Source organism: Malurus melanocephalus, unplaced genomic scaffold, assembly GCF_030028575.1.
Source record: "Malurus melanocephalus ecotype Western Australia unplaced genomic scaffold, MMel_1.1 scaffold_566, whole genome shotgun sequence".
NCBI classification, from domain to species: Eukaryota; Metazoa; Chordata; class Aves; order Passeriformes; family Maluridae; genus Malurus; species Malurus melanocephalus.
The window spans coordinates 301,680-328,900 of record NW_026623798.1 but is presented as its reverse complement, the minus strand read 5'-3'; the positions used below and the strand labels follow the sequence as shown (position 1 = coordinate 328,900).

General features: G+C 42.0%; 1 protein-coding gene across 7 annotated transcripts in view; it reads right to left on the bottom strand.

Annotated features, from left to right (window-relative positions):
• The window catches only part of DGKD (diacylglycerol kinase delta), a 57,216-nt gene that overhangs the window by 9,575 nt on the left and 20,420 nt on the right, over nucleotides 1-27,221 (bottom strand). For 5 of the 7 annotated variants that reach the window (XR_008966405.1, XR_008966406.1, XM_057382397.1 and 2 more), the window contains exons 4-23: nucleotides 17,086-17,190; nucleotides 16,142-16,274; nucleotides 15,486-15,592; nucleotides 14,848-14,973; nucleotides 13,712-13,814; nucleotides 13,045-13,207; nucleotides 10,877-10,985; nucleotides 10,004-10,143; nucleotides 9,200-9,284; nucleotides 8,547-8,641; nucleotides 8,358-8,457; nucleotides 7,930-8,203; nucleotides 5,952-6,113; nucleotides 5,123-5,251; nucleotides 4,071-4,167; nucleotides 3,657-3,767; nucleotides 2,824-2,920; nucleotides 1,953-2,060; nucleotides 1,260-1,373; nucleotides 736-870 (exon numbers count right to left, since the gene is read on the bottom strand). Coding sequence is in view for 5 of the 7 variants with exons in the window: in XM_057382397.1 (XP_057238380.1) it covers nucleotides 736-870; nucleotides 1,260-1,373; nucleotides 1,953-2,060; nucleotides 2,824-2,920; nucleotides 3,657-3,767; nucleotides 4,071-4,167; nucleotides 5,123-5,251; nucleotides 5,952-6,113; nucleotides 7,930-8,203; nucleotides 8,358-8,457; nucleotides 8,547-8,641; nucleotides 9,200-9,284; nucleotides 10,004-10,143; nucleotides 10,877-10,985; nucleotides 13,045-13,207; nucleotides 13,712-13,814; nucleotides 14,848-14,973; nucleotides 15,486-15,592; nucleotides 16,142-16,274; nucleotides 17,086-17,190 (2,493 nt within the window). In the remaining 2 variants the exon portion in view is untranslated. Of the gene's footprint in view, nucleotides 1-735; nucleotides 871-1,259; nucleotides 1,374-1,952; nucleotides 2,061-2,823; nucleotides 2,921-3,656; nucleotides 3,768-4,070; nucleotides 4,168-5,122; nucleotides 5,252-5,951; nucleotides 6,114-7,929; nucleotides 8,204-8,357; nucleotides 8,458-8,546; nucleotides 8,642-9,199; nucleotides 9,285-10,003; nucleotides 10,144-10,876; nucleotides 10,986-13,044; nucleotides 13,208-13,711; nucleotides 13,815-14,847; nucleotides 14,974-15,485; nucleotides 15,593-16,141; nucleotides 16,275-17,085; nucleotides 17,191-26,513; nucleotides 26,659-26,959; nucleotides 27,112-27,221 lie in introns of those variants that run through there. The other 2 variants (XM_057382402.1, XM_057382401.1) reach the window with 2 other exon arrangements.

Below are 27,221 nucleotides of genomic sequence, written 5' to 3'. Positions count from 1 at the left end.
GTGCCTCAGACCTGCATCAGGCTGCTTTCCCTTTTTCCCTTCGTTGTACTCCTTTTTTTTTGTGATTCTGCAGGTGAGTCCTTTGCAGAGGACTTTGATTTGCTCTGGAAGCTGGGCAAAGGGGTGTTATGCTGAAAAGCATGAAGAACTGCTATCAAGTGGACTGTTTATGCATGGACAGTCACAGAGTTGGGAGAAACCATAAAGCCTATTGTGCCACAGCAAGGTCTTTATTCCTTTCCTTTGTCTTATCACTGCTCAATCATACAGTAAAAGAGCAAGGAGGCGTCTTTATCAGCTGGTACTCATCAGATATATTTGAAAATTATGAGATGCACCAGACACATTTCTGAGTAAGGCATAAGATCCTGCTTTACATGGTCAATGAGGTATAAGCCACATACTGAACACTAATGAGAAATTAAAACATTGACCGTCTGAATCTAGACAATCCACGGCACTTGGCGAGGCAGGCACCCTGTGGGAAAAACAGCATGCAAGCGTGTTAAGAAACACTGTCACAAGGGACCTAGAAATGGAAGTAAAATAAACTTGCATAAACAACCTTATTTATGTCATTTCCCAACTGGTGAATGCAAGCTGAATTACATTCTTTCCCAAAAGGTTTATGTTGTGTCACAAAATATGCTTCTTGCATTCACAAAGACCATGGTTTCCAGAATATGTGACATTGAAACATGTGTGTACTGCATAGGGCATGAAGGATGCTCTTACCCTGTCTCGGGTGAGGGTCTGTGCCCTGTTCTTATGAACAATCCAAATGTAACCTGGAGGCTGGATCCAGGCTTCTCCATCCACTTGCACAGGAACTCCCTCTTCTCCAAGGATTGCTATCTTTACTGTCCGGCACTGCAAGGAGTGACTGTGTCAGAAAAGCTCTAAAATGTTGGTTTTCCAAAAGCATAACCCATTCTCTATCTTTCAACGCCCCTCCCCAGGTGCTGTAGCTTTGGTGCTTATTTGAGGAACATGTCTGGGTAGCAGGGCACATCTCACCCTTGAGCAGCAGGGAACATCTGCTGTGTCTTTGGACTAATCTGTACTTCGAGTTGTTGTTCTAACTCCTACTACAATGAATGGTAGCAAACAATTCCATGCTCAAATTGGCCCTGAGAGTGCACATTTCCAGCCCTGGTGGATGCTCTTTCCATGGACCAGAGAAAGCAGAAAGAAGTGCTTTACAATGTCAGCAGCTAGAGAGGGGGCAGGCAGGAAGAGCTTACAAAAGCACCTGATACCTGTGCAATCCGGTGATGCTGWAGGTTTATGACACGTGACACTGCCATCTGCATGCTACCAAACACAGCTACTACCTCCAAAATCTTGTCATCGAAGGAAGGGGCTGTAAATGTCTGCCACATACAAGGGAGAAARAATTAGGCTGAGGCATAGCTCTGTTGGAGAGGATTCCTTTACCCCCTGTCAGTGCCGACCTGGGGGTTGGCTTTCAATTGTGTTCTTTAATCTGTATAAAATTAACAAGGCTAGAAGATGAAGATTTGGAATGACCTAGGAGGRAGAAAAAGCAGGCTTCCAATGGCTAAAGTATCATGCAGTAGGCAGCAATGCAGTAATTATTCTTTTGAGAGAAAGCACTCCATTTCCAAAAAATACAGTGTTTCTGAGTAAATCTAGCTGCCTTTGGCATCAAGGGCTTTTACTTCTCTTTACTTCTCTGTGGCGACAAGGTCAACCTAAAGAACTTCGTGCAGCTCCAAATGTTCTGGTGATGTTTTTTTTCTGAATCATTACAGACTGCTTGTGCGTGAAAGCTGCTCAAGACTGAGTTCCAGTATCTCAGCCACTTCCCACAGAAAGTGCATGCAGACAGACCCCTTGCCCTCTTCTTCCAAGCGCCATTTTCACAGGCTGTGACTTCAAAAGCAACAGTAAGTAGAAACATTCCCAGGATGGCCTTAGAGAATACTCACATCATCTTCCTTGGTTCCCCCCCAGAAATTGGTGCCTCCTGCATAGCTGGGAATGTTGAGTACAGCAATCCCCTGGAGACTGGGCAGAGGGATTGGCCTCCCATCGCACTGCACAGAAAACAAGGCAACACTACTCTCAGCCCAGCAGGTGAGAAAGCCAGCTACCAGAGCACATGTTCTGTGAACAGAAAACAGCCTGCATCATCTTAGTAATACATTGATTCAAGTTTTTTCCTGTTCATTCTTGGTCTAGAGAAGTAGAAGGTATCCATTCAGGCCTCATGAGCCACACATCTTCTGAGGGATGGATTTTCGAGAGATACTGTTGCTTCTTTTCCTCTAACAGGAACAGGGCACACCTGAGAGGCCGGGCAAAGCCTCTTGATTTATTCCTCAAGAAAGGGGAATAAAACTCCTGAAACATCCATGTGATTGAGGGTTTCCTCCTGCAAGTTACCTATTTATGCTGCATATGACCTATACAACGTTGTTGTTTTTTTTTTTTCCAGTTGGATGCACATTATAGCACAGTTAAATTCGGAGCTTTCCACTGCACCCACCATCTAAAATTATCTGCTCACGCGAGATGCTACAAGTAACGTAACAACCTTATCTATGCTGAACACTCCATTGGGAACAGCAATACTTTTCAGCAGGATGATACTTCTTCCTTCATGAGCTGAGAATACAAGTTATGCTCCAGAATCAGGAAAAGACACTTTCAGTTAGCTCAGGGTGACATATAGCAAGTACATTGTTTCAGGCAGGCAAATGTCACCAAGTCAAATCACCACACCAATGTCACAGTGTCCGAAGCAGACGGAATTAGGCATCCCAGTCTTAGGAACAGAAGAGCATTCTAATTCCTCACCTCCAGCAAGACCTTCTGCTCCAGGTTTCTGTACGTTCTGTGCAGCAGCTCCTTGGTCCCCAATACTCCGTACCACATCATGTTCTTAGTACGACTTCTAAGAGGGCAAATAAAAAGAGAAAAATTCAGCACAGACATTTACCCTTTTACTAAGAAGGAGTAAAAACTTCAGACTGAAATGGTACCTGCCACATCCTAAAACACAAAGGTGCTTTGCTTCCAAAGGGGTCAAGCACTCCAAGAGGTCACTGTTTGTGCTAGGAAACTCCTTCCTTTAAATAAATGTCAGGTAGGAATTGAGCATGAGTAACAGACACTACCTGAAACACACACAGACTGCCCCCTGGCACAGAACTTGTCCATCTCATACACCAGGACAACACTGCTTTGCTGTATTAGCTCATATACAGCAAATACAGCCAATCCCAGGCTACACAAAGCATCCTGTAGGTATTCAAAAGGCCAAACCTGTGGTTTGTATTAAGTCAGGATCAAAGCCAAAACCAGCCTCTCTGGCGTTTAGAATTGAGATGTGCTCCTCTCATGGCTAAATAGCAAGCCCAGGAGAAAAATATGTGAGTGAGATGACATAAACAGAACAAATGTGCTAAATCTGCACCAATGCACCTGCTTAAAGACTTTATAGCATAATGAATCAGTAATAAATCAGTAACTTATCTCTTCCATCATGATTTCAAACCTTGAAGGAGCACTATGCAGACAATACACCTATTCAGCATATTGTACACCATCAGCTTCAAAAGCACACAGAAGCATTCAGTGGTTGAGTCACTTTTGGCATCAATCCAAGGGTCRGTCAAAATCAAACCCACCTGCATTTCTCTGGGTGTTCATCACGTTTGTTGTTGAAGTCCAAAGAAATCTTTGCATCCAGTCCAATTCCAAAGTAATTATTCATGACACACTTCTCTGTGTAACATTCACTGCCAAAGAGAAGAACAAAACTTCCATTCGTAAGTCTYAGTACCATTTGGTGTGTATTTCACATAGAAACACAGAACCATTTAGACTGGAAAAAGACCACCAAGCCCAGCTGCGTCAGATGTGTCATTGCATGTGTAACTCCATGAGCTGATCGGTAAGCCCTGGAATCCAGCATGTGGATCCGTTTATGTAACTCCAGGCTGCTGCAGTCTATTACTTCAGTCCATAAACTAATTCCCCTCTCTGCTGAGGTCCGTTTGCAAATRCCCACTCCCTCTCTTCAAGCTGCCGAGCATACTCACAGATTTTCAGGCTCAGAGTTAAAGGGATCAGCATGGATCAACAATCGGCTGATGACAGAGCTCCCAGGCAAAGAACCTGACATGCCAGCACGGATATCTGCAGGAAAATTTACCATAGTGAAGAGCATGACTAATAATAAGGAGAAAGCAGGTAACTTCAATCTCAAAAACAAGATAATGAGAGTTGATACATTCTTCACGGTCATTCATCAAGAAAGCAAATAGCATTAGCACTTTTCTTCCATTCCAGAGGTTAGCTCTTTTGACAAGAAGGGTTTCTGGGGCTGCCTGCAGGGCTCCTGACTGTGTACTGCCCAAGGCCAGCAGCACAGAAACATGGAAAAGGGAAATAGGAGTGTACTCTCTGCAGCAGCCTTTTTGTTCCAGGGTGAGACATGCAATACACGGTGAATGGAAAGAAAGGACTAGGAATGAAGCTATGATCTAAGTTGTTCAAGAATTACTGTCTCCTGCTTCTTAAATTATTAACTGGTGACCCACAAATAGTGGGTTCGTCACAGAGAAATGAAATTACCTGCTTCCAGAAGGAGCAATTTAAACRAGTAACTCGGGAAGAGATGGAAAGATACTGCCACAGTGATGGGGAGAAGTTGCTGTGCAGCACATCATGTGGGAGGTGGGAATTCTGCTGGGTCTGTGCACTTCCACTCTCTTCAGCCTTCACATAAAGGGACTGCTGCTCCAACCTATGGCTGCCACTCTTCAGAAGCCTTTCTCAACAGCATCATCTCCCCCTTCTCATGGTTACTTTGAGATCAGTATCTTCTTGCAAATGGCATCTAAATTCTGCCACTTCRCAGTTTTAATAAAAATCTGTGTCTAAGTTTTAGCTACAAACTGGAAACTGCTACCGCTCAATCCAAGCCTCCACCTGCAGGTATCCACAAAGGGATTTCTCTCACAGTCGACCCTGCACAAAAGGGCATCTAGCAGGACAATTTCACGTTTTCATGTGGGGACTGCAGCCTGTGCTACAGTCACCCATGCTCCAGTTGGCTACCTCTGTGGGAAATTGTAGGTGTTACACTTACTTGGGTAGAGGATTTTTGTGTTCAGCATTGGCAAGTTGTCCCGGTTTCCTGTCTGGGGAGGAAGGGATGCAGAGCTGCCCAGACACAAACTTCCTTTGTTAATTAGTCTTTCGCAAGGAGACTTGGAGGCTGTAAAACACAACATAAACTTGGCTATTGACAAACAGTGCTGTGATTCGGACCAGCACAGCCCAAGCAGCAAGACTGGGTTAGGAATCACTCAACAGCAAAACACTTGAGCCCCCAGAAAACAAAGAATTGGCAGAACCAGTCATTAAGAGACAGATGTCACACACGTGCTGCTGGAAAACCTCACATGAAAAATATTACAAATAAAGATGAGAAAAAGCTGGTGCCAGCAGCACAACAGACAGGGTATTTGGCTCCAAATCAATACTCAAGGAAGTTCCAAATGTAATGGCAATAATCAGGGATCTCTAACAAATTACTCACATAACACAGTTATTAAAGCAAGCTGGCTGCTGCTCTCTGTCATCTGCAAAGGATGACACCAAAAATGCTCAAGACTGTCCTTGTCCAAGCAGTGAAAGCCAAGAGAACCCAGATTACTGGCCAAAGTGCAAGAAAAATTCTGAATCTTAGGCTTCATATGATCATGGATGAGCCATGAGAAGAGATGTAGCAAAAGGTGGGGTGTATAACACACAAGCGGGAACACAGAAACATGCAGTGCCTGTAGAGCAATTATGCAAAAAACTGAGAAGAACAGAACACAGAAAGTAATACATAACACCTCCTTCCTTTTTTACAACTAACAGAATTGTAATCCACAGCTAAGACCTGCATGGTGGCAGCCCTTGAGCAGTACCTTTCCTCTGGCTCCTCCCCTTGGACACTCCATAGCTGCTGCTGTGTGATGACTGTAGGGAAATCTTATCCTCRTTCCGCAGCTCCTTGCTCTCCTCAGAGGCTGAGAGACTAAGGAGGAAGCCCTCTTGCTCCTGGGTCTGGGCATTCTGCTCATCTACAGCTGTATGGAGAGATAAAGTAGGTGAGTGCCTCACAGCTCTTCTGGCAAGAAATACCATTCATGTAAATAACAACAGGATGGGACTCTAAATGCCCCGAATCCTTAAAGGAAAGAACAGGAATAACACAAAGCTTTCCTTTATCATTTGTCTCAGTTCTGCTCTGGAGAGTTTTTGGAACCAGGCTGTCTTAAGACTCCTTATTTACTTCGCTGAGCTCTTTACCAGTGAGGCTCTAAATAGAAGTGTCCATTTTTAATGTCACAGCTACTCAGGCATCTGGACATATAAGCTGTGCTAGAGGCAGTGGGTTTCCATCTGTTTGCAGATGTTGCCAGGAATCTAACCAGACAGACATGAAACGATTAATGAATTTCCTGTTTGTTTAATCTGTAGTGGTGCAATAATATAAACCACTTGAACGGGGCACTTAGACACACACTCAAAAAGGAAGAAAACAGCAATTGGTAAAAACCAATACAAACAGAGGGAAGAATTAGATTGCTTTGGAAAAACAGTTTGGGAAAGTTGAACAAATACATGTGAAATGTAACTGGAGTTTGCTCAAAAGCTGATAAGATTTAAACACTAGCATGCTGCCTAAAGAAATCAGACCTTCCTTYGCATGCAATCAACAGCTCTTTTCCTCCTCAGCAGCCCCTGCCAGGGCACAGCTCTGAATGCCCTCAGCTGCTCTACCAACTCACCGCCTGCACAGCTCACTCCCTTCTTTCAGCCTCTTCCCCTCCTTTTGTGCTGACCCTGTAGCTCATCAGAACTGCCCACAAAGCAATCCAGCCCACTTGCACAGCAGAAACAGAAACACTTCCAGCTGGATTAAGCAAATTGCTTGGGCTCCAAAATAACTCCACAAACATCAAACTGGCCTAAGGTAAGSATCAACAAAGTGAGGGAGCAAGTGTGGTCAAGACCTCCTACTTCACCAGAAGCAGGCTGTTTGCTGGACTTCCAYTACTCATGTTCATCAAAGGTTGTATACAATGCTGCAGTGCTGGAAATCCAAGCAACATTGCAATAATTTGTAACTCAATACATAATTGTTCGTAGTGCACACCTGGGTTTGCATGGATGTTACATCTGCAACTTCAATGCTTTTATCTCCAGTAAACAAACTGTTAAGTACTTCCTTTGGTCTCAGTTAAGCCCCGAGTTAAGACTAACACCTGGAGACTGATGCCTTTCAAAGGAAACTTGGAGCACTGAGGGTATGTGCCTTGAGAGAGACAAGGGYCAAGATGTGGAGGAGAGGGTCGCCTGCCTAAGTTAACGTCAGAACAGAAATGTCTTGCACCAAGGTGCAGTATTATAAGCTTTTCCCAGGGATAAAGCTCATTTAAGTTCCTGTCCTCTCCTGCATTGTACCACAGCAGTGTTTTGCTGGGCTCTGCTACAAAGAAATTGAAACAATTCAGGTTAAAATACTTAAAATCCTTTCTTCTCAAGTATTTTCAGATCTGTTTTGCAGCAAGGCCACACAAAGAGCTGCACTGACAGAATTGTGGTATGGGTGGGGACAGACAGGAAATGCAAATTGAAAGTGTGGGAGGGTAGGAACTTCCTAAACCAGCCCGCTAGGAGAGAACACACTGTGAACTTCAGACTCATTTGCCAAGTAACGTTTCCAAAAGGTGCACTTGGCAGAGGTGACACTGAAACTAAATGGCCAGGCTGACTGAAAGCTTCTCTAGCTCAGGAAAGCTGTTTTCAATAAAGAAGCCTGCTGCCCACCAGAATTAAGGAAATTTGTACTTCTTTAGAGGCCGTAGGAAGTGACAAGTGGGACTTCTGACAGGTTACCTTTCTCTGCATGTTCTATTATCTGGCGAATGGCTTTTTTCAAGCTGTTGGCTCTCAACATGAGCTGCTCTCGGGGACGGAATATCTGGGGCCGTGCAGTGCATGCCGAGCCCATCGAGCGCTCACTCGAAGAGTCATCAGGACTGCCCAATGCATCCCCATCTTCCATCTCCTCTGCAATGGTGGGAGGAGGGTTGGGCAGAGAGGAAGACGCTTGAGATTCGTCATTGAGTGTCTTCAGCAATGAGTCCAACTTTTCCTTCAGGACAGAGCACTATATGAAGAACAACAACATTTGAATAGAACAAACAGTTGCCTGAGTAGAGCATCCTTTTAGTGCTTACTGAACAGCTGCTGTCTTAGTTCTCTGAAAACAGAGCAGGTTTACACTTCAGAAGTAGAAATTTAAACATTTTTTCAAATTTTACCTTCCTGGCCATGACCTCTGACTCCTCTGAGCTTTCTGTTGCCTTCTCATAGGCTTTTCCTACTCGAGCCACAAAATCCTTCACTGTCTCACAAAGCACCCTAGACAAAGGAGGAAAACAGAATCATGCAAGGATTGTTGCAGGATTTTCACAGCACAACTTAGAGTATTATGTCCTCTAAGTACTCACTTAGCTGAGGAGATCACCACTGAGTGTTGGTCAGAAGTCAAAATTTTGGACAAATGAGCAGCCACAGAATCTTCATAGCAGAGAATCTTCTGCACCTGTTGACAATCAGAAAGACGCCAGTGGGGTGCTGCTCCCCAATGTTACAATGTATGCTGCAAAATTCTGGCTCTTCAGAGAGTACCTATCACTCAACACATTCTTTTTGCCCTAAAAACATTCCACAGTCCAGGGCCCTCTTACTGAAGACTTGAATCTGATAAAGAAACTAACCTACAAATSATCAGCAATGCAGTTCTTAAGAGTCTCTGATCAACTGCAAATCTAAAAGAACTGGGATTTTTTGTGATTGCTATGCAGCTTGCCACTATTTCAACAACTTGATGTCATGAAGCAGRTAAAAGGCAGTAATTTCCTTTCCATCCTGTTCCAAAGTATCTTCTCCTCATCCCTCATTATGGTTGTTGACTGAGATGAAGGTAACCCAACCTCTACCCTCCTCCATAACACTTCATTGACTGAAAGCCCCAGAACTTTGCAGCTCTGGCTGYACCCGTAGCTCAAGTCTGCACCACTGGAGCTCAGCCACTGCCTCCTATCTTGTGAGCTCCAAGACTTGTGCTCCAGTCCCCTGCCCTCTACATCCTGCGAGGTACCTCTGAATCCTCACTGAAATCTTCAGTCACTGTGGAAGTGGAGGCCTGGCGAGGGAGTTTGGTTTCATACACCATGATGCTCCACCTATTGAAAATCATACTTGTCACTACAACGCAGATGGTTTCTTCAGTTACCCAAACCTAACAGGTTAGAACMTCAAAGCAGAACAACCTACACTCTGGGGAGCCATCACTGATACAAAGAAGTCATGGTGTGGCAACAGAAATAGGGTCTGAAGTAGGGAAGAAGGAAGGATGGCACTATGAACAAGTACTCTATAGCACAGGGAACATCTCTGTACTTCTTCTCTCTACACAAAAATTCCATGGCCATTACTCGCTTCAACTTAAGAGATGCCAAGATCCAACGCTAAAGACATAACACAGTTTTAGATGTACAAAGATATACAGGTGCTATCAATACTAGGGGTAGACATCCATTTCTGCTTTCATTTAGGCTTTCATTTCTAAGCCAAGCTCAAGAGAAACTGGTTCAGATTTATCAAGAARAAATTGCTTAAAAAAAAAGTCATTACTATAAGGCTGACAAATTTAATTGATGAGAACTCTAGGACAGAAGTGAGGACACTGGACAACACTGGACATCAGATAATTTCACTTGTTACTCTTCTGCYGCAGTGACATGGAAAGTCAGACCACTTTCTGTTGCTTGAGGATGACAAAATGTTATGTGGCATCAGYAAAAGGTCAGCAGTTTGGCAGAGTCAGGACTGCCCTGTTCTCCCAGAAGAGTATTTTAGCACAACTCTTGGAGAGTAGATGATGTTAGTGATGACTACTCACCTGTCCAGCATTTTGGTACTGGCCCTCTCCAGCTTCTCCAGGATCTGTGGGAGCTGGGTATCATCATCACAAGCAGAACCCCAGCCTAACACACGGGCAAGGTCATTCCCTGTTCCCAAGGGCAGCACTCCCAGCTGGCACTGCATTAAAGAAAAGGAAAACAAAAGTGAAATTCAAATRGGAAAACACAAGCCAGCAACAGCCATGAATAACATCACTTATTCCTTCACACACCAGTCACTAAGAAACAGCTAATCCCAGGGAGGGGAGAAAAAAAAATGGATGGGGAAAAGAGCCATAAGAGCATACAAATGAGGAAARATTTCCTCTACTTTGGGTTGTGAATTGAGCGAGGAGCTACCATCAGCTACCATCTCGAGGAGCACCTTGCTGCAGTAGGCCACCTAGAGGTTCRTATTTAGCCATCAGGTGGTGCCATAGTGTTTCTGTAAAATTAGCACAAGACAGCTCCCAGACAAAACACTGTATGACACCTCTACCTCAGTGAAGTTTCTCCCTAACCCCAAGACTCAGGTATTACACCACAAAAATTAAAGAGAACAGAGCATAACCCATGCGGAACTCCCAGGTTTTCTAACCACAGCCCTTTCAGAGTGTGTCTCTGCTGGCGATAGAGCAGGAGTACTCAGAACTACCCCAAAAGCTAGATCTTGTGGMAGAACACTGGAGAGAGAAATAAAGAATTAATCCATTACTGTATCCATTTCTTGCAGAAAATTAGTGCAAGAGCACTGCTATGGTAAGCTTTCAGGAGCTTCAGTCTTGGGGCAAACGACACCTGCATGACCAAGGAAAGTCCTCTTCAGCCCATGCTACTGTTACTTCATCCAACCAAGTTCTTGGGGTGGATACCTGCTTGTGAAGGTTGAGGCTATCAATTTCAGAGAGAACCCAGCCAACACTTCCGTCCCCACCACAAACTAGAATCCGGAAAGTGTCAAATTTCTGGAATAAGCGTAAACTACAGAGAAGAGAAAGAAAAAAGCAAGAGGTAAAAACAATCAGCTGTTACAAAAAGAAATTATAAACAATTCCAATCTAGGTAACAAACATGGCAGCTTTGCTTAAAGTAGGCTCTGATTTTTGCAATGAATACAGGTCACTGCCAGATTACAGATTAAGGGATTAATTAAGATTAATTCAGGGATTATAAATACAGCTAAGCAATTTACAATATCTATTCACTACAGAAATATCTCCAAGACATACTCATCTACTAAAGCAGGACACTTTAGTCTGCACAGAAGAGGAGACAAGCATGTGATGGCTGATTATCAAYTGAATTAACTGCTACTTGCAGCCTTGCTGTGTCCAGCCTAACACTARTCATTTATCACTGTTCTGAGTGCTCTGATATTACTGCCTTCGCACTCATGACCATACCAACTAAAGCAAAGCTTCAAGATGGGGAACTTCATGCAGTCAATCAGCCAGGAAACGACTGCAAGAGGATGTAAATCWTCACAAACTTTAGTCCTTCTTGGAAAGCAATAAAAATTCCTGCTCTGATGCCTGCTCTGTCCCACAGGCAGGCAAACAGCKCACCAGTGTGAGTATCTTGATTCACCCTTTCCAGAAAAATAAAAATAACCTCTCCCATTTGAATCTGTGCTTCCTACAGAACATTTTTGAGGTCTACTACCAGCATTTTGGCTTTCTATGTAGGTTTTTTACTATTACCTAGACAGGATTTGCTGTAGTACATGAAAATCCTTATTTTATCAAGCATTGCTGACATGCAAAAGATGACTACCAGAAATAACATCTTATGGTACAAGTCTGACTATCATCAGCTGAAAATATTCAAATTATCAAGAATCACCCTTTACCCTGTTCCATCAGTTCATTTTTAAGAGAATAGATAAGACCATCTGTTTTAGAAGTGTGTACTACAGCTTCAGAAGGTAATTGATTCCCTCCCTTTCATTCCTGCTTAAAAGCAAAATTCCTCACTACAGTCAGTCCAACTGGGGAGGGGAACAAGAAAATKACTTAATTTTACAAGTCTTTTGTAAATTATTTTTCAGCCAAACACATCCTCTGGACAGAATACTGAAGTTTTAAATGCCAGTGTTTTGCAATATGCTATGGCAAAGAACCACGACAGTTCTCAGGAGAGCAGAACCCAATGATCACTCATTCAGGAATGGACACTCCCAGATTTAGCCCCTCATATCTACAGATCTAGTCAAAGACTGTGAGTCATAGAAAAAGATGAGGGAAATCTACCTTGTGTTGGCTCTTATAAGGAGCACCAATTAATGACAAAAGTTACACAAGTCTGATGCAACAGAAAAACATTTGCAAGTGGGCAAACTAAAGACCAAACATTTTTTTAAACCAGACTTGCAGAAATACACAAAAGAAATTTATTTCACAGCACTCACWTTTTTAATATATCCACAGATGTTCTATCATAATCTGGTAAAAAGCCTGAAATGTCACTTAGATCCCAAGGCAAAACTAACTTTATCAAATGCAATCACGTAAAAGATCTTTCCACAATATCATCACAAAGTCTTTGAGGGATGGAAGTTTCACAGACTTCCCAGGTAAATTCTCAATAAATCTCCTCTTGACAGTATTCATTTGCTATCCATGGCATCTGTCTTTCACTTGACTTAACCATGCTGAAGTTAACTCTTCTTTGCAGTACATCAGGATGCCTGTTACAAGACTGTTTGCTGACAAGTTTTCTTATGGATTCAAGCTTTCCATGCTTGGTCTTCTTCCAGGGGGCCATTTCTGGAATTCCTCCAAAACACCTCAAGCTGTTCTGCTATTACTGATGAATGAATGTACTGATGAATGGATGTAATAACCTTTTTGACAATGTTTTTGGTTGTAGCTAATCAATAACACTAAACACAGAGGGAGGAAAACCCCTCCAAACCTCACGTGTTCTGTTTTCTCTGAGGAATAGGTTCCTTGTTATATTTGAGATAAGCTTAACCAGATAAATCCCTTGTACTTTTCTGTTATTTACAACGAATTTTAGTTTCCATATAATATCTGCCTACCCGAGGTGAGGTCCTCCATTCATGAGGTCRAAGACCTGGGCTGGATTGAGCAGTTGTTTGAATCTTCGTAGAAATTTTACGCCTTGGTTGTCTCCACTTTTTGAGTTGACAAAGACCAACAAAGGGCTTGTGCAAGAAGGGGGACAAGTAGCTTTCCAGAAACCTGTTGGGGCAAGGGGAAGGGAGGGGGCAAAAGCCAAGAGATATGAAGTTGCCCACAGGGATGGAAAGAGAGAAAAACCAACAGCCCTTACCCCAGCCCAGCTATGAAGCAGCTAAACACCCTCATGCTCATAGCACTCACAGGGTAAAAATGCCCAATGTGCACAGTCCCGAATTCATCATGAACCTCACCTCATGCTGCCAAATGTAATACTTATCACCTAGCAGYATGCCAAAATTTTCAGCTTCCCCARCTTTCCCAAACTGCTTCTGCAATATAGTTATTCTCAACAAATTTAACCAGCTGCAGCTCAGCAAACACTAACATTACAGGGAGATAAACTGAATACAAAAGCAAAACAGTCCACTCAGCAATGACTTCCCGTGTGGAGTTTCAGCAACAGCAGAAGCTGAATTTTCAGCTGACAGAACCTGGCATTAATAGTGCCAGCTGAAGTGACTGTGACTGAGAGAAACAGAAAGAAGCACTGTTAGCAGTACTTACCATCTGAATCAATGCTGTTAAGTGCAGTAGGAGGAATGACAGACACTTTGCAGAGCCCAAGAGGGCACTTGCTTGGCAACAACTCTTTACATGCTGTGTGTACCTGGAAACATCACCAAAAGGAATAATTCAGGCTCCTTTAGGCACTGCACTATAACTCCTAAAGCCACACAAAAGAGTAACAAAGGTGGAGGGGATCACCAAATCACCAAAAAATGTCATTTGATAAATTTATTGATTAAGTTATTTTAAGAATCATCTAATCAGAGACTTCTACTAATTCTTTTTGTTCCATTAGTATGTACTTTCATGTGATTTGAATTTATGAGACCAGTACTTTGGGTGCTGAGAGAACCAGGTAACAGATTCTGTGGCTTTAAGAGACTTCAGGCATTCTACTTTCAAAATCCCAGCCTCAGCAGAGAGATCCAAATTAGCAAAAAAAAAAAAAAAAAAACTGGGAACTGAAGAGAATAAGAAAGCAAAAAACAAAGCAGGAAGAAATGAGGGACATTAGAGCTAAGAGAGGAAGAGATTAATGAAGCCACCAAAAAAAAGGAAATACAAAGTAGAGCAGGGCTCTTCTGGTATATAAAGACAAGAAGATAGAGGATTTGTTTGGCATTTGAGGCCTCCATTGTAAAAACATATTTTGTGATATTTCTCTTACTAGTATTATAGAYAACTGGAAAGATAGCAAGATCTGCATCACTTCAGTGGTTAAGTAAGAGCAATCTGTTGTATTGGAAGGGAACTTGCTGTTATTAAAATAGCTGAGTATTCATCATAGTTTTTCACCTTTTCAACTTGTAGAAATAACAAATAATGGCTCCTTAAAATCCAACACACTCCATGTCTGAAGCACTGATTTGTGTCTGCTGTAATTAGATTCTTCTATGAAAGCTCATTCTCAGAATAAAATGTGCTTGGCTAGAAGCTGGATACTTTTATGTACCACAGCAACACTTTTCACAGAAACTAAATTTCTCTTTYTTGAAGAACAATAAAGGCCTTCATGGCAAACACTGATAGCATTGTTACAGATTGTATTCTAAGCAAATGCCATTAAAAGAACATACCACAGAGCTGATAAAAAACTGCCCTGTTACTGAARTGATCACACTTATTCAACTCACCATGGCTTTGCACCACAGGCAGCGCCAGTCTTGCAAACGCAGGACACTGCCACAAGTTTTATCACATACAGTGCATTTGGCACTCACAGGCAGGTTTCCTTCCAGCCACTGATGTGGCATTGAGATCTGCAAATGGTACAGAGGGAAATAAACTTAGGTACAGGAGGCATCATGGCTCTGAGATACATACAGTAGCAACTCTTTATATGCACTGTTTGAGGACAGCAAAAGCAATTTCTAGAAAACACCTGAGGACCAATTCTGGCATTTTACATCATGCTCAAGCACAAAGGGAGCAGGCTACCCAGGAAACATGGACTTGCATCAGACATCCCATATGCTAAGATACTGTTCAAAACACTCATTTACTTATCTTTTGCCAAAACCCACACTAAGTTCCCCAGTCTCCAATCATTTAAYCTCAACTCCCTCAGTCCATGGCAATTTAGTCATACTAAGAATTTCTTACTACCCTGGTTGGACTTTTCACACAGAATCTCATGCTCTGACAGCAGAAACCTTTTCCACATAAAGGCAGAATCTGCTATTTACAGAGCAAAAAAAAAAAAAAAGCGATAGAGCACAATGCAGTGCTTCCATATCAAGGTAAGGCTGGAAGAGTTCAGACTAACACCTACCCCATCTTCATCCTCAATGATATCCTTCCCAATAGAGGCCAGAGTTGTCCACTTGCAATTGTTGGTAGCCCGCACAGCACARCGCTTGTGGGCTTTAAACTTGCACACTAGGGAGGAAGAGAAGAATGTATTAATCCTGCCTCAGGAAGTCTAATGTGGCAGTGTGTATTTGGCTCCAGAAGAAAGGATGGGCACACCCTTTTTAGCACTGACAAAATGATCATCTGTAAGTGTTCTGATCTAGCCATTAATTCTTGCCTTGTCACTTTTGCSAGTTGCTTGTACAAAACTCAGTTATCACCTTTTCAAATTTAACATGATTTACATAGTCACACACTCCTCTATCCTTTTACACGGCATAAGTGCCAACTCATTTATGCTAGAAGCATGAGCTATGCACAGCMTGGCATTTCTGCTAAGTCAAAGCTGGGAAAGAATAACCTTCTGGCACTCAAACACTTAACAAGGATGTTCATAAAATTATTCTTGTTAACAGGAGTTTTCTTATGAATATTATCTCAGATACTTCAGAAGCATGKATCTACTCAATGCAGACACATGACTTTAATAACAGATGACAGTATTTGGGTATATGGGCAAAACCAAAAATAAAACAAGGCCATCCTTCCCCAGGTAGGAGACAAGGGCACACTTACCTTCACAGGACAGCCCGTGTGATGTGACCCCAGACAAGGCCTCCCGACACACATTGCAATACGTTGGCCGGGCATGGGAGCAGGCATACCAGTTATGCATCCCTGAGAAATGATCCATGCTGTACTGGGTAGACTAAATGACAATATAAATGAATTAGAGCAAGGTCTAAAGTAGAGAAACAAGACTTATTTTTCCCTGAAGACTTTGATGAAGCAGTCAGAAAAGACAGAAACACAACACTTTTTTTACTAGGAAAGAGTAGGCCACATGCAGTTTATACACATTTAGCTGCAAGGTCTCTAAGGCAAAAGAGACTAGCTGAAGAAGCCAAACCTTCATTACAGTTCCTATCCCACCTCTCATCCTTGTTTTACTACAAGTGTCTAGTAGAAAAATGAACTGGAGAACATATCAGTTGAAGAATTTATTCCCATTTTTTAGTTGGATTAAATTTTCTGCAAGACTAGTTCCCCAGCCTGGCTCATTGYGTAGCAGAGGAATGCTTGTGCCAGCATAAGGAAGGCAACCTTCAGAGTGGGGAAAACACAAGAGAGCTTCTTGTGGTGGCAGTGCTGGTCTTACTCAGCCTCAGGAAGCAGGCAGATGGACTGAAGCTGGCAGAATACCAAGCAGGCAAGATGTGGATTACAACAGGGAGGATAATTGAAGAATGAAAAGACAGTGGGAGAGTTACTTTGCTTCATAACCTACCAGTACTCTGAAAACTTCTGTCCAAATTCCCAAGAGAGCATACACAAAGCTAAGCATTCTTTGGAGAATCACTTCAGTGTATTTGGGATCAATTTTACAGAAGGTCCTAACACTATTACCCAATATAATCAATAAAATTACTTCTATTAACTTCACTGGAAGCTAACTCTCAAAACAGGCTTTGATTCAGCAGATGAAGCACAGAATAGAAGGGAACAAATTTTCCCATTACCTCAAAATGTTCACGGTTTTGTACAGTCCTCAGTGCCGCAATCCAATCTTCCATCTCTTTTCTGTTATCAGCACAAAGGATGAGCTTCCGACATGGAGTGATAATCTGAAGAGACAGAAAATGAGGAGTGTGTATTCTGGCACTTCAGTGAGAGACAGCAAGACCAACACCTTATCAGCAGCGGAGTCTGCTGAAGCTATTTGCAGAGATGCACAACAAAAGTTATTTGAACCTTTGAACCGTGTTTCTCTTCCACCATAGCACACCTTAATTTCTTCCTAAATGTACAGAGCCACCGAGATTTCAGCTGTCATTCCCAATACTGAAGTGAATAAAGAAATTTCATATAGCTAAATAACAGCACGACACAAATCAACCACAGAGTAGCAGGAGTAATTACAGGCAGACCTTGCATAAGTCCTTTTAAAGGACTTAATGTACTTTTTTAAACCGGTAAGAACATTAAGAAATTTTATTAATAGCATAATGTACCAGTTTCTAACAATGAATGAATCAGATAACACACTCTACRGCATCATACTGAAAATCTGTTTAGTCATTACAATTAGTTGAGTCCCCCTCATGTGGAGGGAAGAAATAAAAGAAAATAAGCAATTTAGACAACGAATCAAATAATCTAGAGAAATCACTGTACTTTGAACCCTCAGGACTCGTTCTACATTTATTACCTAAAAGATATTCCAACAAATGTTCTCCTATCAAGTTGAGGTTGTGATGAGTTTGCCTCCCTCTAACAATCCTGTCCGCAGTGTTTTTGTACTCCTATTGTTAAAATAAACAATGTTTTGACAAACCAGCAGAAGACAYGCAAAGTGGTCAAAGCTTCCCTCTGCCCAGGGAGGCATCAGGTCCCTGTGTCCTCTACCACCAACTCCCTCTCGTTCAGTCAGCTGGAGGCAGCAGAGAGAAATTAAAGCTCTCTGCTCTTCAGAGAACCATGTCTGGTGTCCTCAKGGCTGCCCATTCAGCTGCAGTCCAGACTTGACTATGTTTCAACCTTTAYTCTTCCTAAGACAAAAGTCTTTCTTCCCCACACTGTAGCTATCTCACTGTCTCTTTGTGCATACCTCTGCATTGATTTCCATCAAGCTCACTTAAATCAAGACCTGGATTTAAGAAAAGATGCATTATGGTTGAGCACTGTTAACAAAAATCAAAAGGCTCCCTTTTATGTCAACTCTAAAAATTTTCAGCAGTCCAGACTCTCCTGCACCCCTCTGCATATCGTACATAAAAGAATTTGTCTACATCATCTGTTTTTCAAACAAATTGTACCTAACATCTGAAAGTATGGATTAAAATAAACTAGGATTATGCCAATCTCATGAGCCCCAACCATTCAGCCTAAAGTTTTCTTAATGAACATTAAAACACCCACACACATCACCCCAATAGATGACCACTGTTAATTATCATTTTCCAGTCTGTTTCTTACTTCTCTCATTATCATTCATAAAGGAGACTAAAAATAAAAGCCTCTGATATTGAACATAAAACTTCTAGTTGATATTGAAGTACCTCAGAGCATCCGCCAAGAAATGCAGATAAAATGTCAACAAAAAAGATATGCCTGGAAAGTTCTGCTTCATTTTAAGCTCTTTAATTTTCAAACTGTATTTCTTTTCATTGACAGACTTCAGATTCACCTGAAATAACACCACCTTACCAAGAAGCATGACCAGTGCTTAGAAACAGGTGCTACAGACACATTAAGAAGGCAATGAAAGGAGCTAAATCCCTTTTTAAAGCAAGGACTGGCCATTCATATGAGAAACACAGTTTTAGCATTTGGAGAATTCTATCTTGGACAAAATGACCTGATCTGTATCAACTGTAAGAACACAGAAGTAAATATTTACACTATTCTAAAAATAAAACTTTGAAGAACTCCGTCTCTCTTCCCTCACTTTGCTTTAAATATTTCCAGCTTTGATAGAATTTATTTCCAAAGAAGGTAATCACGGCAATGTTTCTTCTTCCTCAGGAAAGCAGGAAAGTGTTCAGTTAAATGTATTTCCATCAAAAACTCTTCTATGTAGGAATGGCTACCCTAGAAAAACTTTTACAGAGCGTGAAACACGAAYGCAAAATCAGTGTGAAGTTAGAGAAAAACAAGGAGCACATCTGAGTCCTGCTAAGAGGAAGCAGCTTTTTCCCTGGAAGTAAAACCAAGGTTAACTAATTTGTTCAGACACCATGGGGCCTCATTTTCTTCCTGGTAACAAGGCCAAGAACATCTATAGTTGCCTACGTAAAACAGTAGCACATATAAAGTCCAAACATCCTAGGATGAAACAACCAAGGACCTTTAATGGCTGCAAAACCAGCCAAGTTTTGTAAGGAGCCACCAGTTCATTTGAGTCACTGGCATGCTCTGGGGCAGTGGGGAAGAATAGCTTCAGAACACTCCTATTCAGCRCTGTCCATTTTCCTATTTTTCTGCCTTTTGGGGGGAAGGGAAGAAAAATGCAAACTATAGCATAGTTTTTAATCACACTGGAAGACGAGAAATTTAAAATATTGACATAAAATACAGAAATGCAAATGCTCCATTGATAAGAATTAATTTCTGAGGCTACTGACTTCCTGGATCATTGGATAGACTACCCAGTACAGAAAACAACTAATTCCTTCTTAAGTCACCTACCGCATCATCTTAAAAATCCCCACATTCAGTGTTAGACAACCCTCTGTTCAAACTACAGAGTCAATGTTTATAAGAAAAGAGGATAAATAAAGAGATTAAAAGATTGTCATACATGAATCATCCAGACAGAGAGTCATAGAATTAAAATAAAGGATCTATTGTATAATTACAAAACTGCAAATAAAAATGTAACTGTGCAGAATAAATATAAGAAGASCATTCCTCATTAATCAGTTCAAAAGCAACATTAGCACTGGGATTTATTGGTATCACCAGAAATGGGACGTAAAAGAATACATCTCTTTTAAAAGCTTGCTCCTAAGGAGAACAAACTAGGACAATTCAGACTTCACCATGAAGGACAGACAAGATTTTAATGTAAGTAGTGCAGCAATTATTTGGGGAAATGAAGAAACCATACAAATCTGTTTTCCTGATTAATATGCAGTGGTATTACAGTTGAACGTCTTAACGAGGATAATCAGGAATCCAGAAACATGCTAATAGGGTACACACACCCCACAACCCCCAGCCCAGACYGGGTACCTGGGGAGCATGAGCCCCTCGTGCCCGCCCTGCAGGGCAGCAGCCACCGGCTCCTTGCACTGGCTGGTGACCAGCACGTGTGCCACGGCATTGGACAGAGCAACAGAAACTCACGCTCCTCCTACCACTGCTCCCTCCCTCTCCCTAAACCAGCATTTCAGATTCAGACTGAATACTCCTGCTGAAGGATACTTGACAGAGGGGCAACTTTCCGGGCAAGAACAATGATCAMTCAAACATCTCGCACCAGAAAAAGTAAAATCATTCTTGTCATCCCAAAAGAAGCCACAGCAATCTTCCCCCTGGAAAGCTGTCCTTTCCCTGCCAGGGAGTCCAAAAAGTTCACTCTCAGATACAGCTGCAATGAACCAACACTCTGGAACACAGGACTTGGTTAGCCCTGTTGGTGAACATGGCTACAAATGAGCGTGGTCCAGCTATTTTTTTATGTTCTGGCTACAGCTTTTGATTAACATCCTTGAACATTATACTTCACACGATGACAATATACTAGGTGAAGTAACACTTCCTCTTATTTGTTCTAAATTTACAAAGCAGTAATGTCACACAGTGACCTCTTGTTTGCACAAAAGGAGAGCATGAAAACAACAATCTAATTAMTTCTGAGGGTACTTAGGATGAGGGTTGCCTTACTAGGAGTTAAAAACACAAAAAACYCCTTCAGATTTATTTTTAATCTCATACATTTTTTGCCTGTGTGAGGATTGACAGAACTCTGAGTGCTCCTGCCCTGAAACAGCTCAGAATTTTATCAAGATATRAGCAGTTATGCCAATTAAAAGTGCTTGTTCTTCCCAAAAAGGGAATACTAAAAACTTTTTTTGATCCTAAATACTACTGAACTTCTGASTGTGGATCTTTAGATTTCACTTGTTAGTAGAAAATGGGTACCCAGAGCTCAACAAATGGTGATATGACTGACACCTAATCCTGACCAGAAAAAGAGCTCCACAGTCATGGGGAGGTTTCCCCTTTGCAGATGTGTTCCCTCCATGAGTCAGCTCAAATATATTAGAGAAATTCTCAATTTTCAAGTTTGCCCACTCTAAATCTAAAAAAAACTTAAATCTGAAAATAACCATGCTTTCATTGGCTGTCTTGTGCAAACACAGACACTCCAGACACTGAAAATTTAGGTTTATCTTCCATCTCTCTCTCACACAGCACATCCCCTCTTACCAGCTGTGAACCCCCACCTCTCATGTTGACCCACACTCTTTTGTCCARAACTAACATCATTTTACTGACATTTCAAATCCAGCCAGCTAACAAACAACAGAGCCAACCAAAGAAAATTCCTCATTTCATGTTCTAAAAATGGACTAATGTCCCTGGATGTCCTTCCCTGGTGAACAGCTGTGAACAATAGGATTAGAAAGGCAGTCCAAAAGAGACTCCTTTATTAGACCAGATTTTAAACTGAAATCTGCTATACTTCACCTTTTGTTGTGCTGAGTAACCTTCCCCTACCCAACAACTTGAGCACAAACCTCATACCTTGGTCTCGCTGCCACCCAAGACAACTTTATCATCTCTGCTCACTTGGGGCATTCTCTGTCTGCCCAGAAACTTCTCAGCAATAAAGTGGCAGTCTGGCTAAGCATGCCCTGGGACTGTTTGTTATCAGAGTACATCTGGTGAGCTCAGTGACCACAAAAGGTGGCAAAGCGAGTTAAGATCACACTGATTCAATCACAGAGCTGACAGAAGAAATGTTGTGGGGACAAACAGGGTGAGGGGACATTGAACTTTGCTAAATATAATTTTCCTCATATGTATTTTCTCAGAATGGTCAAAAGTAGGATCAGAACACCAGCTCATTCTGTCTACTTCCTTTTACTCATATCCTGTTAAAATATAGTCTTATGTTCAAAGCTGCTAGCTATAAATCCCCCTAAGAGATCCTGAATTATTCCAAAGAGTTGATCACTTGAGTACAGAGACAACAGGAATTTCTGGAGCTCTAGAGACCTAGAAACTAGAAAAAATAAAAAAACTGCAAAACCTTCAGCTTGATCACATATGGATCAAGCTGAAGTAGAGAAACCATTCACCATCTGTAGCTAACTGCTATGTCTGCTCTGTATGGTAGAGAATGCTCTTAGCATCTTGAGAGCCCAAGACTCAGGAAGGAAAACTGGGTGTGATTGTAATGAGGACCCAGCYACTTCAGCCATTACACTTCAGTGTGATGAGGACCCACTTTTTCACTTCAGCTCCTGTTTCAGTGACAGCAGTAGTGAAATGAACACTGGAATACAGTAAAACACCTTGTCTGTATTCATCAGCAAGGTTCATAACAATTACTGAGCTCGCAAAGAGCAAAATGMATTAAGTATGGATTAGCAAGTGCTACTCCCTCAGCAAATACATAAAAGAGAAGAATGTGCAAAAGGGAGAAGAAAACACAAATTTCAGATTCAAACCAGTCCTCAACACCTGAAATCTCTAATGGCTGTCTCACTGATGTCTGTTTCTGAAACAATCTGGAGYTCAGCATCATGCCAGCAAAACCTTAGGCAGCAAGTCAGTATGACTTTAGTAGGTCTCCACAGTTTGGAAGAGAGCAATAAAATGAATATCAAAGACCCCTAGGGGCCCAATCCTTGCTTTCCTCCACAGACTACAGCCCTATCTTATTTTGCAATTCAGTTTTCACCCAGTTATGCCAACAAATCCAGTCCCTTTAACTCACTGCAGAGGTCAGTTAGAGCTCTCTAGAACTGCACCAATTCTCTTCCGCCAAAACCTGGATGATAYAGGAAAGAAAAAGTAGCTTTTTATAAAACACTGGAGAAATGCACCAATCTTGTATTTTTTTAAATAGTGCAAGATCTTAATTTTCTGCTAAAATGRCCATCTTCCACCTATGGAAACTCCCATTTCCACCAAAGAAAACAAGTCATTAATGTTCTTATAGTTGTGCTAAATTCCTTTCCTTTTTTTTTTGTTTAAATGGCAATAACAAGACTTTCCTCAAAGCCCTAAGTGCCCAAATCTCTGTTCACAATACACTGGATATTTTATCCCTAACTTCCATATGGCTGTTGTACCTCCATTTTCAATCTGTAAAATCCAGGACAGCTCATTTCCATAGGAAAACAGGTCCAACATATGTTGTGCTCTCTTTAGGACCATTTTTATATCATCAGGTTCACACACCTTGCAACCTGTCTCTCCTGTGCCAAGGCAGCAGTGCATCTTCTCTTGAGCATTGGCACTGGCACTTACAGTGCTAGGCTGTGCTGAAGGTCAAGTTCAACTCATGTTGACCATCCATCTGGAATTTCTCCCAGTCCCTATCCTCCCCCATGCTGCATCAGGAAACTAGACCAGACAGAGAGTTCCCTGGGAAAATTATCATCACTCATACCAGGGTCACATTCCTCTGGAAACTGTTCCTAAACAAGGCACATTCCGGTTCTTGGCAATTGGTAAGGGGGGCACAGACAAGGAGAGGATTTTAAGACTTCAGCACCAACTTAACAGATGTCAAAACCTAGAGCATRCAAGGTCTTTGCCWCTGTCAGCTATCCAGGTAGTTCAGKCCTGTTAATCCCTTGAGATCTCCATGGATGGAGCAGTACCCAACAGCGTGGATAGGGTGACTTTGCAAGTGCCAGGGCATCTCAGCACAGCTCCATTACCCACACACCCTCCACTTCATGCAGCAAATGCACATGCATCCCTTTACCTGTTCTCCAAAGGACACAGTCCTGCCAGGGGGAGTTCCTAAACAGAACCACTCTGTTCAAAAAGGGCAGCCTATTTGGGAAGGTCAAGGATATTTCAGAGAAAGTTTCCTATTCACTCAAACAGAAGCAAACCCATGAACAAGAGAGGGGGAGGTCAGTTTTTCCCAGTGGTACAGATGCCATCTCAGTGGGCTAGCACAGGGCAAGGCTGGTACCTAATGAATCACAGCACTGGGCAATAAAAGATTTTGTCCAYGGCAGGAAAATGACCTATTACTAACCATTTATTGTTAGTAGCAGCTCCTCACAGTGCCCTAACTTCAACTGTGGTGAAGAGAGGCTGGTAGCTAGCACAGAAGGAAATTAACACCTTTCAACAGCATGCTGAACCCAGGAGCTTTCCATTTTGGGTCACCAGGCAGACAAATCCTGTTTCATGCATCATCACACGCACTAGAAATAGGGAGGCAGCATTTCTGCAAGTAATGCTAGCAAGCCTCTCCATGCATTAAAAGGAGCCTTTTCCTTCTATAGCAACTTCTGTGTATTGAACATGTTCTCAAATGACTACATGTTGTTCTGCCTTCTCCTAACCTGGAAGGGGAGAAGATACTGAAATCTGTAGCCTTGCTCAGGAAGGTAGGTGAAACCCCAACTAAGCACAATGGTTACAAAAAGATTATCAAACAAAGGCTTCCAGTGTTCAGGCACAAGGGCAGATATGAATTTCAAAGCAGTTAACTTCTCTCTAGGAAAACAAAAGCTCGCTGTCTATCCTGTCCCACAGTAAAACAGATAAAGCTCAGTCTGAGTTCTTCATACAGTARTTTCATCTGTCTCAAATCCTCCTCCATATTTTCATCTCACTCTGTCATATACAGTAGCAATCGCAGATCTYTCCACCCACAGAAATTTCTTACAGACTCTCTAACTCTTCTTCCATGTTTATTCTCTTTGATATTTTTTCTCCAGATTTTTCCTTCTTTTGTGAYAGCAGACTAATGACCAGCTCCCACAGGAGGCTGGATTAAGAGTCCCAAAAATCCCTGACATGAAAGGATTTTAAATGGCTATTTTCACTGACTAAAAGTGACTCAGAATGGTCTGTTTACCAAAGGGCCTTTTCTCAAGGAGAAAAAACTGCACTGAAATCTGGATTACAAACTACTAAAATAACAAAGTATTTTGAAACTGCAGCAGTTCTGACAGGAAATGGGGACCAAGCTGCACTTAATGAAGGGAGGGGAGAAAACCAGCAGAGCAATCCTGGACATGGCAATACACGGCTCTACTCATATTTTCACTTGCTTTTAAAGGAAATTYTGACAGCTGCCAATACAAATAGAGTACAAGCACTGGCAAAGAGTATACAATTCCTGAACATGTACACACATGGGTGTGGAAAAGACAACAACCACAAGCAAAACCTGAATTTCCAAYATGTCCTCTAATTTTGCCGGATTTAGAGAAGACCGTTTAAAAACAACAAAGAAACAAACATCCTATTCAGAAGTCCCTCTTTTCAAATCCTTCCCTTTTCCARCATTAACAGGGAAACCCATGACTGTGTAAGAATTCCGGTCACCTGGGACTGCTCTGTGTCACTATGTCCCTGGAGAAGTCAGTCTTTTTGCCCAGCTGATTGACTTCCCTCTGGGTCCCTTTAATCACCTGCTGAGGAAGCAGGGGAGGAAAATCCTCTCTCTTGCTAGGAAGCCCAGTGACCCCCTGGAGCATAAGTTCAATTCCACTTTTTTCAGAGGCCATACAGGGCAGTTTCTGGAATCTGTGCAAGTGTCAAAACACGCAGATTTTCCTGATCTCTATCAGCCAAAGCTTGAAGTGCAATATGACTTCCTGCAAACAGCTTGCAACAAAAGTTCTTATATTCTTTCACCTCTTAAAAATAAGTCACATGCTCTTTCTCGATGTCTGTATTTCAAACCAGCACAACCAACTTCTCATCTGGTTTCCTCTAGCTCCAACGGTGCCTTACAGGCACACAGTTCCTGCGCTAAGCATGAGTGGCAAACTTCCTGCAGCTGCAGCAGCCCTATTTTATTTCAGAACTGTATTCTTCAGCGAGAACTTTATTACCATCCCGACCGAAAAGGACATATTTTAACTTAAAAGCACCAACACAAATAATTCAACTGGACACAAAATTACGAAGAGGTAAAGGCATTTTCACTTCACTGTTGATGAACCTGTGAACATCAACAACATACTCTCCCCATCAAAAAGGACTCTCAGACTTTGATTTTTTTAAAGAAGTTCAAGCACTTTGCCTTCTGCTTATAGGAAAAGTTAATTACCTCAAAACAAAAATTCAGGCTATTTCTTGACAGTGTGAAYAAGCCCTGGGACAATACAACAAAAATACAACTCTAGAGGAGATCAGTAAGGTAAAACTTCRTAAGACAGAAACTGGCAACTTTGTGGCTGAATAAAGTCAGTACTAAGTAACAAGTTCATAATAAGAAAAAACGATAGCACACCTCAGGCTTCCATACAGCTGGAAAATGACATCCATACTCCTTCTCAGAGATGAGTGCACTGTCGCATTCAGGGGCACCAGCAACTCCCTGCYCCTCAGTCTACCACCACTGTTACTTCCAGTCATGCAAGTGCTCTGGAAGAGCGGTATTACTCTAACTTCAGTACTTCCTCTCTYCTGGGACATTGGTCAGGGTGAATCATCAGTTAATAAACAGTATTTCTTAATTGATGGGTGCAGCATTTCCAACAGCACTACAGGCACATTTCCTTTTAGCCCTSTTCTAGAGAACACATCTACACAAATCCACTCAGGAGAGAATGCCTGAACAGTGAGAGCTCATAGCAAATGTATTCCAAAGAACTTGAGCTCCTGATATCTCTTAYGCTGCCACAGGTGCAATGTTTCCCAGGGCTCAATCCAGAAAACTCACACTCCTGCTCTTACCTTTCATGTTCAATCTTCCTCTAAACTAGTGTCCAGAGCAGCCTGCTCCCTCAGAAAAAAACTTCATCAGATTGCTTGACATGCAATTAATAGGATTAGTCTTGTCTGTGGTCAGACTCTCTGAGCTACGTTCCACTTGCCACAAGCTGATTAGCTGCCTGCTTAAGGAGGAGCTGGGAAGTTTGCTTCTGACGGCAATGAACTGGAGAGGCAGGCGCTGACTGTAATAATATGCTGTWTCCGGTCTGTAGCTGAGTTCAGA